This window comes from Mustela erminea, chromosome 20 (assembly GCF_009829155.1).
Source record: "Mustela erminea isolate mMusErm1 chromosome 20, mMusErm1.Pri, whole genome shotgun sequence".
In the NCBI taxonomy this organism is placed as follows: domain Eukaryota; kingdom Metazoa; phylum Chordata; class Mammalia; order Carnivora; family Mustelidae; genus Mustela; species Mustela erminea.
This window is the reverse complement of record NC_045633.1, coordinates 29,147,859-29,163,370: the sequence shown is the minus strand read 5'-3', so window position 1 is coordinate 29,163,370 and position 15,512 is coordinate 29,147,859. Positions and strand designations below refer to the sequence as shown.

The 15,512-nt window shown below is 55.8% G+C and overlaps 1 protein-coding gene across 1 annotated transcript in view; it reads right to left on the bottom strand.

Moving 5' to 3' along the window:
* Positions 1-15,245, bottom strand: part of GRID2IP (Grid2 interacting protein) — a 33,580-nt gene extending 18,335 nt beyond the window's left edge. Inside the window, exons 1-2 of the mRNA XM_032327367.1 lie at positions 14,832-15,245; positions 6,747-6,901 (exon numbers count right to left, since the gene is read on the bottom strand). Coding sequence (XP_032183258.1) covers positions 6,747-6,901; positions 14,832-15,245 — 569 coding nt within the window. The remainder of the gene's footprint in view (positions 1-6,746; positions 6,902-14,831) is intronic.
* Positions 15,246-15,512: the final 267 nt, after the last annotated feature.

The following is a 15,512-nucleotide window of genomic DNA, read 5'->3' as shown; positions in this document are numbered from 1 at the left end:
CAGTAATGGCAGCAGTTAACAACCGGGTGGAACCCCCTGTCCATGGCAAAGGATCTGGGGGCTCAGAGAAGACCTGTAACTTTCCAGGCTGACACAGCTGGCCCTTGGCACAGCTTGAACAGAAGGCCAGTCTCTGACCCTCGGCATCGTGGCAGGACTCTGCCAAGGGCCTCTGAAGCTCTGGTGGCTAGTGAGGCCTCCCTGGTCACATTCCAACATTCCCGTCCCTGTCCTTTGTATGAGAAGGCACTGCCAAGGCCATGGTGGGGAAGAGGGAGGAAGACGGGGACAGTGGCTCTGTAGCCAGCTGAAATACAACCCCTCTGCTGTCATCCAGTGGCCCCCAGTCAGTTTCCTTGACCTCTACGGTAAGATTAATAAGACCAGGCAGGCAGAATAAGCTGCCTGGTGGGAAGGAAGGGAAGTGGGTCCTCCAGGAGGAGGGGGCATCAGGATTGACCCCGCTGAGCTCTGCTCCAGGTACGAATGTTCCAGGCGACCAGGAGACTAAAACAAGAGGCCTGCTCAACTTTTCCAGGACATTCTGGCCCGATGCTCATCCCTGCCCACCCACAGAGATTGCCGAAAATCTAGAACCTCGGTCTCATTGCCCAGATGGTCACTCAAGGTCTCCGGAGCCCGACACCTCCTTCTGCCTGACCTGCACATTCCCCACACTGTCCCAGACCCACCACCCATGCCTCTTGCCCAGGCAAAGGAGGGATGACAAGTCGGAAATTGGCCACCTCACAATCTGGGCTCCAGCCCCAGGCTCCAGAAGGCCCTATGTCCAGCCTGGGCAGGGGCCTGGTGACCATCCCAGCTCCACCCTCCAGCAGCAATTAGAAAAGGTCTGCCCCTCTCCACTCCTTCTGCCCGGGATGGTAACCATGGTGAGTCACCAGCTGCCCAGGTGGGAGAACATTGGTGGCCTTTTCTCTGCTTGGTGTCCTTGGGACTGCGCCAGATGCCCTTCCTGGCTTGCACTGGCCCTCCATGCAGCTCAGTCTGGCCAGGCACCCCAGGCCTGGGTCTCCCCTCAATCCACTGACCCAGTAGAGCCAGGCACAATGGGGCCTCACGGACCACTGTGGCAGAGCACTAGTCCTCTGACCATGACAGCATGGTTGCCCAGGACTCCCAGGTCCCTGCGATGCCAACAGGCTTCTCTGAGACCACAGGACTCTTCCCTGGCCACCCGGCCACGGTTCAATCAGTCAGTTCGGTTCCCTCTGCCTTGGGGGGGGGGGAGTCAGGAGTAAATCCGTGTCCAGATTGTCCTAGGGGTGGCCCTAGTGTCCTCTCTCTCTACCACATTCCCTGCCTACGCTCTCTGGCCAGGTCCCCGGACCTGTCAAAGAGGAGGGCTTTTCAGTCCCAACCCTTGGTTCCCCCTCCGCCTCCCATCCCGACCCCCAGGGGCGCGTGCGGGTTCCAGGCATCCAACGGGGGGAACTCGCTCCTTTGTGCCGGGTGGGTGTCCATCTCAGTGCCCCAGCCCCACCCCTTCTCAGGCCGACCAAGACGGGTCCGCCGCGCCTAGGGTGCACAGTTCCCGGGGGCGCGGGGCGCGGTGGGGAAACTACCGAAAGTGCCGAGAGAAGCCCTGGTCCTTCCCCATCTGGAGCCGGCGACGGCGGCGTGGCAAGTGCCGACAGGTAGGGGTGGCCGAGCCCGCGAGCAGAGCGAGGGCGCCGCGACTCCACGAGCCTCTGCCGGGCAAGCGCACTCGGCCCCTCCCGAGCCGGCCGGGCCCGCGGCCCCGTGCCCGCCCCCTCCGGGTGGCCCCGCCCCGCCCCGCCCCCAAGGGGGATCCCGCTGCTTGCGCGGGGTGGGGGGACGGGGGTTTGGGAGGGGCGGTTCAGGGCTGTCAACGCTGCTTTCTCTTGGGTCCCTCCATCAGTCCCTCCCCAAGTGTCTCGCCTGTAACCTTTTCGAGGCCGGGGCTCCCGGGTCCCAGGTCACCTGCACCGTGGCGGGTCCCCGGCCCCTGGCTGCTGCGAGGCTGAACCCCAAGGGTTCGGAAGAAGCACCGAATTTCTTTTGTAGAGCGTGGGAAGGCTTTCCGGAGGGCGTGGCCTTTGGGCTAGGTTTCAGGGAGTGGGTCAGGGAGGGGAAGCCCCCCTCCCCTACCCAGGGGGAAGCGCTAATCAAGAAGCCTGTGGAAAGGGAGGCCGTGAATGACATTGCCAGATGCTGAGTGTGTGTGTGTGGGGGGGGGGGACGGTCCTAAGGATTGAAGGAGAGGAGGAGGTACCCCAGAGATTTTAGTGCACCAGGGGAGTGGGTGAGGCTGGGGGTGAACAGGGAGCATATGGAGTGGGATAGAAACACAGAGGAAGATGTATGAGATTTGGTGAGTAAGTGGAAACGAGGAGCGACAGCCAGGCTGGGGCAATTCCCAAGTGTGTGTGTGCTGAGGGGAGAAAGGGCCTCCTACTGGGAGAGAGGGAGCTAGGAGGAGAAGAGGGCGATGACAAGCCAAGACCCTCTGGCTCTGGGTCTGCTACTCCTAGAAGTCAGGGTGGGAGCAGACCGCAGGGAACCCACCGCCTTGTCATTTTCCCGCTCTCCAGTCCCGCTTGCCTGTGGGAAAGGGCATATAGATACGGGGGAGCTGGCCCAGGACATCCTGAGCAGGGGGTCCTTTGGGGACATCAACACCAGGCTCTCTCCTCTCCAGGAGTTGGCCGGGACCCAGACAGACAGGACCTGCAGAGGCAGAAAATCCTGGGACGCTCCCTCTGTCTCCGTCACTGGCAGAAAGGGACATCTGACATGGTTCTGCCTCCAGGTTCCTGAAGTCAGTCCGACCACGCTGCCCAGCACACCTCAGCCCTGGTTCCTGGCCCCAGCGAGGCCACCACCCTTCCCCTGATTAGCCTGGGCTGCTTTTGTCTCCAGCAGCAGCAGCAGCAGCAGCAGCAAGCCGAAGCCAGAACTCACCGCCTCAGCCCCGCCAGGGAGAGAAATGCCTGAAAACCGCTACAGTGACTACAGCTCTCCCTGATATCCGCAGGGCCACAGCCAACCCATCATGACCGAGCCATCTCCGGAAGTTGGGTTCTGGGTGCAATGGCCCGGCATCCAGAGCCAGGCCAGCCCAAAGGTTATGAAGACCGTCCGCCTCGCTGGGGGCAGAGGAGGTGTGAGCAGGGAGGAAACGCTCATGGCTGAATCCGGACAGAGGCAGAAGTGCACACACTGCCTTGGGGCTCCATGTCCTTGTCATCCCCTATCCCTGTCCCTGTCTGTCCACAGCGTACCTGGACCCCTCGGTCCCAGCATCCCAATACGCAGGGAAGGCATCAGAAGGGGAGAGCAGCTGGTGCATCAGATAGCCCAAGACAGCATGGGGGGGTAGGGGTCAAGAGAGAGCTGGAGTTTGCTCAAGTGCCCGCCTCTGCTAGAGGGGGCTACTAAAGGCCGGTCACTCTGGGCCACAAGCTCTCATTTGAGGACTTTGCACACACACCCCCTCAGGGCACATTTGGCATTATCTGGAGACAGTTTCTCGGTGGTCACAAAATGACAATTAGGATAGGGAATGTGCTACCCGGATCTAGTGCTGCTGAATATCCTACAAGACACAGGGAAGCCCCCAACCACAGAGGGTTATTGGGTCCCAAATGTCAAAAGTGCGAAATTGAGCTCTAGGGAGAAAGAGACCTTCCCTAGGGGAAGCCCCCATGAACTGAGAACATACCACGTCCCGTCATTTCATAGATTTCTCCCGATCTGTTTGTAGTACAGTGTCCCCGACACTGGTCCCCAAAGCAGAGGAGGATGGAGGGGGGGGTTACAGGTGTTCCCTCGGACCCTCCCCCCAGATTATCAGCTAATCTCTTTTCTGCTTCCAGTTGGCAAGGTCCATTTCGGAGATTTCCTCCCAAGCACCCTGCTGGGAACACATAAGCATGACCAACCCCATTTTACAGATGGACTGTAGAGGTCAATGAACCTGCTCAAGGTTGCACAGTCCATGAGTGGACCTGGGGGTCCAAGGGAGGTCTGTGGGGATTCCACACCCCAGCTCCCTCCAGCACCGTCCCTGCATTTCCTTCTCCCACCTGCCGGCCCCTCCCTCCCCTTCCATGTTTCCTGAACCACCCCCCACTCCCCCTGCAGACCACACAGCTGCCTTTGCTTTCCTGCTCCCTCCTAACCACGTCACACTTCCCAAGCTGCCTGGACTGGCCTGTCCTAATTAGAAAGTCATTTTATCACTTCATCAAACTGGGATCCCTTCGGGGATAGACCCAAATTAAGCTCTGAGCTGCAGGGTAAACTGCCGTCATGGGGAAAGATGAGACCCTTTGCTTCCATTATCACCACTGACCCAAATCTTACGCGCTCACGGCAGCACCATCCAGGAGAAACTTTTTGATGATGGGCATATTCTAAACGTGCACTGTCCTTGTATGGTGGCCACGAGTCACATGTGGCTAGCAAGACTGAGAAGCTGAATTTCCAATTTTATTTAGGATTCATCAAATTTAATTTTAAAAAGCCACACACGAGGCTACTATGCTTCATGGTCTCACTGCTCCTTCTCCTACCTCCGCAAGCTTTCTGATTTGGCCACTGGGACCACCTCTCAGAGATCACACAGTGACTTGGGTGGGTTCCAGCTGCGGCCAATCTCTCTCTCTCTCTCTCTCTCTCTCTCTCACACACACACACACACACTGCTTCACCTACTGTTTGCGCTCACGGTGTAACGTAAACCCTGTCTCTCCTCAATGGGCCATTCTAAGACCACAACTGTCACTCTTTGTGGCCACCCATCCTAGGCAAGGTGGTTTACAGCCCAGTACCGTTGAGTACTCAGTGTTGGGTACTGAGTGGCCCCACTCTTATTGTGGCATCGTCCACTTCTGTGGCTAGATGTCTGGCTCTAATGAACTCTTCTTAGCGTCTGTCTTTCCACCCCCATCGGACACATTGCCAGACTCTAAGATTCACTGAGCCACAGCGGTGGCACCTGCTGCCTCCTCCAGGGAGCCCACCCTGATTGCCCCCCCCCCCCCCCCGCTGAGTTGGCCTTGGGCAGCTGGCACTCAGGTCTCAGAATCACAGATGACTGTATCTGTGACTCCTCCCTGCCCCCTGAGAGCTCTCCAATAGAAGGTTCTGCATGGGGATAGCTATTGCAACCCTGGAGCCCAGCATGTGGGCCGCCAGACCCTGGGGGTGGGGGTGGGGGTGGGGAGATGGAGTGGAAGGAAGTGGGGGTTGGGGTGGCTGAAGCCCCACTGCCAAGGTACCCCTCTCCCTGCAGAGCCCAGCTGGGCACCGCCCCCTCCTCCAGCCTCCGCCCCACTTGTCCAGTCGTACTGACATGCACTGACAATAGAGGTTGCTGCTTCATCCTCCCCAGCAGTGCCCCGGGGATGGTGCGGGGACCGGCAGCCCGGGCAGCCCGGGCAGCCTGAGGTGGCCAGGATTCCCGCTTCCCAGGCTCCAAATCCAGCACGCCAAAGGGGACACCTCCCCGACCCTGGCTCTTCCTGACTCGCTGCCGGTGGTCGCGTAGGGACAAACTGCAGACAGGAAAGCAGGCGTGGGGAGGCAGACAGGCTATCTGGAGAGGCAGAAGCGACACAGACGGAAGCCAGGGCAGCTCCGAAGGGAGATGAGGAGGACGGAGAGGACCTCCAGCTGAGACTGGCTGCTAGCAGCCTTGCGACACGCACGTGCCAACTTCCCAGGGGACGGCCAGCTGCCGCCGGTATCCCTGGTCCAGCCCTGGTAGAGATGGGTGGAGTGGGGGGCTGCCCACCCATCACCTCCCCAGGGAGCCCTCATGGCCAGTGCATCATCTCCACTGCAAATTAGGCTGGAGAAATAACTTTTTTTTCTCTCTCTCTCTCTCTGGATTTTCCTAGCAAGGGGCAGGCCCCTAACTCACCCCAGGCAGCTCATGGTAGCCTCTTTCCGTGGCCTTCTGTGCTCAGTGGCAGAGCCGAGCCGCTACGCCCGGGCTTTGGGGGGGGGGGTGGCCAGCCCCATCCCTGACATTGGCCAGGCCCAGAGGGAGGGGCAGGCTGCAGGGTGAATGGCAGCAAGGGGAGGGGGCGGGCTGAGCCCAGGAAGTAGGGGGGGTAGAAGTCGCAGGCCCTGGAGACAGGGTGAGAAGAGAAGCGCCCCCCCCCCCCCCGTACCCTCCACAGGATCCCCGACAGGGAAGGCATCACTCAGGCCCAGTGGGGGGGCTCATCAAAGCTGCGCTGTGCCAGGCAGTGATGCCCCGGCAGGAAAGTGGGTGGGTGTGGGGGCTCCAGCTGTCAACCTAACAGCAATTTTTCTTCCTAAAGGATAAACTTACAGGGTCCAAGGCCGAGCAGAACAGAAAGTGCAGAGCTGATGGGTTCGCAGTCCTGTGCCAGCCACTCATTTGCTGTGTGACTTTTGGGCCAGCCTCTTAACCTCTCTGAGCCTGTTTGCCTCCGAGAAATGGGGATAATAATAGCGCGGGGATGATTCAGCTGGAGAGGGTTCCCCTAGGCCCCTGGCAAGGTCCTGGGCATACAGCTGACATCATCAAAAGGCAGAGAGCACACACTGTGTCTAGCATGGGGATGTCCTTTGTGCAGGAGGTGGGTCCTGTGTGCAGCCTGTCCCAGCCTGGTATCCGGCAGCACTTCCGTTCTCACTCACAGCAATACCCTGGGAGTGGATCGTCGTTGGACCCCTCTGAGCGAGCCACACCCTGCCTGCCCCTTCCTCTCCCCAAACCGAGGTACCTGAGGTTGTCCAGGAGGGGTGTGCGGGCGTCGCGGGGCAGCTCCAGGGTCAGCGCCCACACCAGGTCGTCCACCCGCGGCTCGGCTGCAAACTGCTTCAGGGCGGCGAACACTCGTTCCTTGGCAGTCGGCTGGTCCCCCAGGATCTCATCCACCTGCGAGGACAGGCCTGGTGAATGACCACCGGGACCAGAGCAGAACACTGCTCACCTCCTTCCCTTGCTTCCTCAGTTTACCTCCATGACACGGGAGCCCTGCGGGGGCTCTGTGGTGACCTCTCCACCCAAATCACACTTCCCAGCCTCACAGCAGACAGACAAGGTGACATGGGTAGTATCTTCATGTACATCTAAGCACACGGAGGCTGGTGTAGGTGGAGTGACCTGTCCAAAGCCACGGGGGTGACGACTCAAACTTAGAGACAGCCCTTCTTATAAGGATCAAAGGAATCAATACAAGGGCTTTACCATGTGCCAGGCACTCAGTAATTGCTAGTCACTATTATTATAACGCTATAGTTCTTTCCGCCACACTGTTCGCTGAGAGATCCCACAGAGAACATTCTGGCTCCACAGAGAAGCCCTGGAGTGTGTGCCTAGCCCTGAACTTGGACTCCCTCCGTGTTCCCTCAGGATTTCTGCTTTCTTCTGCTCTGTGTACAAACCAGCTGACACCAATTAAGGTACATCTAATCAGAGGAGCCCACGCAGCTGCTGGAAAGGGATGTGCAAATAGGCACCATGTTTCTGGAGGCAAGCTTTGGTAAGCATGTCCAGGGTCTAAAAATGCACCCGTCCTCTTACCCAGTGATCTAGGGACGTATCCTAGAGATGTCCTGAAAGACAGGGTGGTGCACAACATTTGAGTGAAGAGGCTCACCTCTACGTTGTTGTAATACGGAGACGTTGGAAACAATATCGATATCTAATAATATGCGATAAATAATGTCAGCACATCCATCTGGGGGATATTTGCAGTCTCGGCTATTCAGCTAAGAAAGGAAGAAACCCCAGACTCTTAGGGAGGTGGGACCCTGGCAGTTAGTGTTGTAGTCTTGGGCATTTGGAGGCTCTGGTCCCGGGTTTTGGCTCTTGAAAAAAATGATGCGGAGACTCGGGGACAGCAGAGCTTGCTGAGGGTGGTGGCCGAGCCCCGCAGTGCACCTGGAATGGACTTTTCCTGACCGGGTGAGGCAGGGCAGATGGACTTCTCGTTGCGGAACCTGTCCTGCTTCTAAGGCTGGATCTTCGGTGCGGATTCTGCAAACTGTTCCTCCCACAGATCCCTCTCCTGCCTAAGTGAGCAGAGTCAATGTCTGTTGCTTGAGAGCCAAGTTCATTTGACACACTGTAGTACCGGATATTGTTGATTCTGGGGTGAGCATTTTTTTCATATTCTAACATCCCCCAAATCAGTATGTGTCCTCCGTTAGTTGTCGTTCCTGTGGGTGTATAAGGATGTGATGGTTAGTTGTTCCTTTTGTTACTTACACTGACTTATGTGCACTGCTGGTGCTGAATATGTTCGTGTAAGTCTAAAGTCCTCTTCTAATAACTGCTAAATTAAGTGACAAGTAGGTGATAAGGTAGCATGTGCCATGGGTTTATTGCCAAGGGCATTCCTCTTTTTGTGATTAAAAAATTGGGATGTCAGGGCGCCTGGGTGGCTCAGTGGGTTAAGCCTCTGCCTTCAGCTCAGGTCATGATCTCAGGGTCCTGGGATCGAGCCCCACATCGGACTCTCTGCTCAGCAAGGAGCCTGCTTCCTCCTCTCTCTCTGCCTGTGTCTCTGCCTACTTGTGATCTCTGTCTGTCAAATAAATAAATAAAATCTTAAAAAAAAATTGGGATGTCTCGCAACTGACAGTTTTCAGTTTGATGCAATGCGGTACTTTATGGCCAGGAAGAATGATGCTATAGATATTTATTGAAAACCAGGAGGCACTGAGGCGCCTGGATGGTTCAGTCAGTTAAGTGTCTGCCTTCAGCTCAGGTCATGACCCCAGGGTCCTAGGATTGAGTCCTGCATCAGGCTCCCTGCTCAATGGGGAATCTGCTTCTCCCTCTGCCTGTCCCCAACCCTCCTGCTGCTTGTTCTCTCTCGCTCGCTCACTCACTCTCTCTCACTTAAATAAATAAATAATAAAACAACCCATGAGGGGCACCTGAGTGGCTCAGTCGGTTGAGTGTCCAACTCTTGATTTCAGCTCAGGTCATGATCTCAAGGTCCTGGGATCGAGCCCTGTGCTGGGCTCCATGCTCAGTGAGGAGTCTGCTCAAGCATTTGCTCCCTCTGCCCCTCCCCCGACCCTGCTCACTCTCTCTCTCTAGAATAAATAAATCTTAAATAAAAAATGAAACCGTGAAACGGAGAGTGATGGCTAAGGGTGTGGAGATACTTCTTGGTGTGAGGAGCGTGTTCTGGAATTGATCATGGTGATGGCTCCACAAATCTGTGGATTCACCCAAAACCACTAGATTGTACACTTTAAATGAGTAGATTTATGATACACGAATCTATCTCAATAAAGCTGTTATAAAGTATTTATTTGTCAGAGAGATAGAGAGAGTACAGGCAGGCAGAGTGGCAGGCAGAGACAGAGGGAGAAGCAGGCTCCCTTGCAGAGCAAGGAGCCTGATGTGGGACTTGATCCCAGGACGCTGGGATCATGACCTGAGCCGAAGGCAGCCGCTTAACCGACTAGCCACCCAGGCATCCCTAAAGCTGTTATAAAGTATGGAAAAATTGTGATAAACAGGTGAGAAAAATGGTTTACAAATGAAATACACGGTGTTCTATTTTTAGACACATATGATTACACATGTGTCTATGAATTGGAAATATGTACTAAGTTTTACAGTAATTTGGTTTTTTTAAAAATAAGTCGGTGGTTTCCATCTTTTCTATAGTGAGCTTATAGGACTTACACAGTCAGGAAAAGGAAGGCATGTTATCACTGTTCCTTTTTTTCCCTTTATTTTTTACTGTTGAAAAAATGCACATAACCTATAACTACCTTTGTAACCATTTTAACGTGTACAATGGCATTAAGTTACGTTCCACAGCGTGCTGTAATCATCACCACCATCCAGTTCCAGAATATTTTCATACTCTCCCAAATGAAAGCTCTGTACCCACGAAGTAATCACTCCCTCCCCGCCCCCCAGCTTCCCCAGCCTGGCAACCACTAATCTGTTTTTTGTCTCCATGGATTTGCTAATACTGGATACTTCCTGTGAATGGAATCATACAATATGCAGCTTTGGGGTCTGAAACGGTTACGTTTTGTTTAAGCAGCCGTTAAGCATCGTCTGTCTAGTCTGTCCGTACTCCACGAGAGCCCTCCCTTGATAGTCAGTCAGTGGTCTGCGGTGTGTCTGGTCACTGATGCCCTGAGCTGACCCGGAAACAGAGGTTGGGGGGCTGGGCAGTGGAGTGTGTGGGTTTGCTGTGCCTCTCTCTGGGGGGAGGGTGGGCGCAACCTCAGCTAGAGGTTGGTCGTTGGACCCCAACGTCCGCACACAGCATCCTTCCCCACCACCCTCTACTGGCAGAGGATGAAGACCTCCCCCCAACTTCTTGGCCAAGGTCAACCCTCCGGTCCATAGACACCCCACTGCCCCACCCGTCCCTGCTTTCTCTTCCTCTACCTACTTGTCACTTGGCTCTCAGCTCAAAGTCACCTCCTCAGGAGGCTTCCTGACCACCCTGGCCAAACAGCCCCCACCTCTCTCTCTCTCATCTCCCTGTTTATTTCTCCACATCCTTTGATCATGAGCCCTAGATAGCTTGTTTGTACGTTTGTCCACTTCCTCGCTGGCTTCTCCCCCACAGGGACACCCGCTGTGTGGTAGCAGGTCCCCTGCTTGTCCTCATCACAGCCATCTCCCGGGGCCCTGAAGCACCACAGGTCCACCATCAGTAATGGCGAAATACGTCCATTTCAGTGTCTCTACTGCCTCCTTCCCTTCAGCTTACATAAATGTCCGGGTGTCGCCCTACCTATAAACATGCGAATTCGTAAAGTCCTTCTTACCCTGCAACCCCCGCGTCCTGTTCATTTTCCTGGCCCAGAGCTGTCTCCACTTGCTATTTCTCTACGACTGCCCTGAACCATTGCAGGGCGCCCCCTACTGGCGGCACTCCGTGGCCATTCTCTGGGCAAGGACCCCAAACAGTGACTTCTGGACCTTGATGCTCCCCCCACAGCATGCTCCAGAGTTTCAGATCTGCATGGTCAACTCCTCCCTACACACTTGCACAAGGGGACTGATGCCGGCTTTCCAGAGGTGGTGAAAGAAGCCAGGGGCTTTGAGGGCCTCATGCCTGAGTCCTAGCACTTGCACCCCACAAAGCCTGTGTTGCTGTCTCTACCTGACATGATCTGATGGGACGACCTGAGACCCAGACCTGAGGTCTTGCTCCCGCCCAGCCCCAAGCACAGGACTTGGCCCACAGTAGGTCCTCAGTGAATGTTTATGGAGCTCAACCCAAGAGCCACAGCGGGCCGGCTGTCCTCTCGCTGCATTTCCTTCAGCTCCCCGCCGGCCTCAGTTTTCCTGGCGGTGAGGAGGGCAGGCCACAGCACCAGCACCCCCTCCTCGTGCACCCACTGTGCCGAGGAAGGTTAGTGGTTTTGTAGTCAAAGTCAGCGGCAGCCTCAATTCAAAGGAGAACATGGCTGGCTGGAAAGACGTTTTATGTAAGAAAGAGGAAAAAATAGTTCCTCCCCCATGGGGCCTGTGCCACAGCGCGGATTTGGTGTCAGCTCTTACCCAAATGCTCTCAACCTACATCTAGGCGCGAGGCGCCATCACGGGACGCTAATGGATTTTCTATTAACTATCAGAATCCTCAAGGAGGAAAAACTGGGGCAGGGAGAGTGCCGGAGCTCACTGTCAGAAAGCCCTTGCTTGTCCGGAGGCAGTGTCTGCTGGGGATTTGCTCCCAGTTTTTGGAGGTGAGCTCGGTGAGCTCGAACCAGAACCCACCACTCCCACTCCCCCTAGCCAGCACACACACCTTGGCTGGCCTGGACAGCCAGTCACACCCCAGCCCCCCAGCCCTGCCTTGTGGCCAGGTCTGCGGTCCACCTTGCCCTTCTGGTGGCTCTGACCGTGCCCCCGTCCAACTCTCTGTGGGTCGGATGGAGTCTGGGACAGGGCTTGGGTTTTGCAGCAGGTCATCTGGAATTATAGACTTTACTAGTTGCTGCGGTCTGAATGGGGGTACCCCACGCCTTCCATTCCTATGTTGCAAACCTGCTGTCCAAGTTGATGGTGTTAGGAGGTAGGGCCTTTGGGAGGGGATGAGGTCATGAGGATGGGGCCCTTGTGAATGGGGTCAGTGTCCTGATGGAAGAGAGCCCAGAGAGCTCCCAGCTCCCAGCTCCTCTCTCCACCATGTTGGCATCCTGATCTTGGGTATCTGGCTTCCAGAGTGGTGGGAAATACATTCCTGTGGTTTCTAAGCCACCCAGTTTGGTATCCTGTTACAGCAGCTGGGAAGGAATGAGCCACTCATGCTCTACAGTATTGCTAACTCCCCTCTGCTCCCTGGGCGCACAGAAGAACAGCATTTCCCGGCACCCTTTGGGAGCAGAAGGGTGCCAAGTTCTGGCCAAGGAGCACTGGCTATAGGTGCATCACTTCGCTCCCTCTCTGAAGTCCTTAAGAGCTGATATGCACGTTTCTGCACGCTGTTCCTCCCCTACAGAAACTCCTGAAGCTGCACATTGAGATGGGGGTGCCTGGCACGTTGAGGCCTCATGCAGAAATCAGCCAGCCTGGAGAGTGCCTGCACTTTTAGAGGATTTCGTGCAGATGGGGAATAAACCTGTGAGGTGTGCAAAGGCACCAAGATGTTTGATGTTTGTTATAACAGCAGAGCCTGCTCTGGGGATAGAAAGAAAGCCGCATCTTCGGGGAGCTGGACAGTTGTGACCTAGGGAGTCCAGAGCTGAAAGGTTCAAGCTGGGGTCCTACCCAGACAAGGGGTTGTGCCAGCGTATGTGGGGGAGGTGCGGTTCCTGAGAGGGTTCAGTTTAGAAGAGGGGAGGAGTGAACAAAGCTTGGGCACTGGAGAAGGCCAGGTGAATGGAGATCTGATACCTGGGCAGTGGGCTGGGGGTCAGTTCTCTAAAAGCAGGGCTCCCCATCTGCCCCCTAAAACTTCATGGTCACGCTCTGCCAAGAGGACGAATGAGCAGTGCCCTTTCCAGAGAGGATGACGGAGGGTGTCTGTGAACTCAAGAGTCCCAGTCATCGAATTGAGTTTCTAAGATGTTGGGCTGGATTCCCTACATCTAAAGGCCTGGAGGACATTACATGAGGGTGGAGGGCCTGAGGAAGTTGCTGCGGTGACACCTTTCAGGGGTCCCCAGTAGGTAGGACCGTACTGGTCAGCCTCCTCCCTGAATGTGTTACCTCCAGGTTTCTTGGATTTCCCTGGATTTGTCCAGAAAAGGGCCAGGATTCTGCAAATCAGGCATTGCTCAGGATTCTGGCCTGAGGACAACTTCATTCTCAGATGTTCTTTTCCAGCTCTGGGTCTCTACCTCTCCTGATGGCCACCCCTTGCTTCCTAAAGGTGACTCAGACTTTGGACTCCTCTTGTGGCTAAGGATGTTGGCCATTCCAGGATCTGACTCTCAGTCTTCGGGGAAGCCCTTACTTTCCACCTTCCAGGAAATGCCTCTGGAAGGTCGGGAGACTTGAACCAGGGCCTCCCCTTGCCAACCAGCCAGCAAGCCAGACTACTGTGCAAGGCAGGGCCAGATCCCAGTTTTGTGGGGGCTTGAAACAAGTGTGGCTCTTTTGAAAAACAAACAAACAAACAAAAACAAAACAAAACAAAACAAAAACACAACCACACACACTATGGTGCTATTGTCTGAATGTCTGTGTTCCTCCCCAATTCATATCTTAAAATCCAAAGTCTCAACAATGATGGTATTAGGAGGTGGGACCTCTGGGAGGTACTTAGGTCATGAGGGTAGAGCCCTTCTGAATGGGATTAGTGCCCTTAGAAAAGAGACCCCAGGGGCACCTGAGTGGCTCAGTGGGTTAAGCCTCTGCCTTCGGCTCAGGTCACGATCCCAGGGTCCTGGGATGGAGCCCCACATCGGGCTCTCTGCTCAGCAGGGAGCCTGCTTCCTCCTCTCTCTCTGTCTGCCTCTCTGCCTACTTGTGACCTCTCTCTCTCTCTCTCTGTCAAGTAGACAAATTAAAAAAGAGAGAGAGAGAGAGACAGACAGACAGACAGACCCCAGAGGGCTTCCTTGCTCCTTCCACCATGTGAAGACACAGTGAGAAGCCACCAGCTATGGACCGGAAAGTGACTCTCCCCAGACACTGAATCTGCCGGCTCTGAGATCCTGGACTTCTGGCCTCCAGAAATGTGAGAAATACACTGAAATAAATTCCTGTTGCTTTTAAGCCTCCCGGTCTCTGGTCTGTTGTTACAGCAGCCGCAACAGACTAAGACACTCAGTTCGCAATACAGGCAATAGGAGGAACGGCCCACGGCCACACGCCGTGGATGAAAGTCACAGCAAAATGTTGAGTACAGGAAGCTCAACACCAGAGAGAACGCGCGGTGTATCCAGTAATATAAAGTTCACAAATGGGCAAAAGTAAACTATAAGGACGCAAGTGAAAATAGCAACTACTTCTTGTTGCGGTGGACAGAGAAAGGGGCATGCGGAAACTTTCTGGGGTGAAGGAATCATTCTATTTTCTATGCTCTACCATTATCTATATTCTGTTGATCCGCGTTTTGATCTGGGGGTGATCACGAGGGTGAGTTTATCTGTAAAACCCAGTGAGCGGTCCACTTAATGTACTTTCCTGTACACCTGTGTACCTCAGTAAAAGAGAAGAGCCACCCCGACAAAAAACCACCACACAGAACCACAAACTTAGGTACAGGGCCTTGAAGCTCGCAAGGTTATATTTCTGGTAAATATGTCTCTAGAAGTCTCTTCAGCTCCAAGCCGGCTCCAGGCCCCGGAAGGACCTACCCCGCCACTGCAGGGAGACTCAGCCAACCGCGTCCCCCAGGGTCCCCCCTCGCCCGGAGTCCTACCTTGCGGCTGAACTCCTGGGCCTTGCGCCTGCGCTCCCGGTGCACGGCCTCCGGGCGCCTCCGGCGGGCTAGGCGCAGCAGCTCGCGGCCCAGGGAGAGGCCTCGGCCGGGGCGCGGGGGCCGCAGGGCTGGGGTCGGGGACGCGCGGCCGGATCCGGCGCCTGGGTCCGCATCGGGACCCGGGAGCACGCCGAGGCTGGGCGGCACTCGCGGGCAGCGCCGGGCCAGGCGCACGAGGCGCTCGCGGCTCAGGCCACCCACGGCCAGCCCCTCCACCTCCAGGATCTGGTCCCCGGGCCGCAGACCCCCGGCGTGTGCGCTGCTCCCTTCTGTCACCTCCAGGACGAAGCAGGGGCCCGAGCCGCCCAGGCGGAAGCCGAAGTCTTCGGGCCAGCCCTGGTTGGTGGCCGGCATGGTGGCGCTGGAGGTGTGGCTGGAGAGGGAGAGAGCCCCAAGGGCGGATTCATGGCGGCCCTGTCCGACGTGCCTCAGGCTGCTTAGAGACCCAGGAGATGATCCAGGCTGGGCCAATGCTTCTCTCCGCCTCTGAGTGGAGGATTTGTTCTTAAGATAATGTTTCAGCTCCTGGATCCAGCTGTGCCTGAAATTCACCAACTTCCGAAACCTGACAAAACGACTTCCCAGTGATAGGAGCTCACAAATTCCCACTGACTTTGGCAA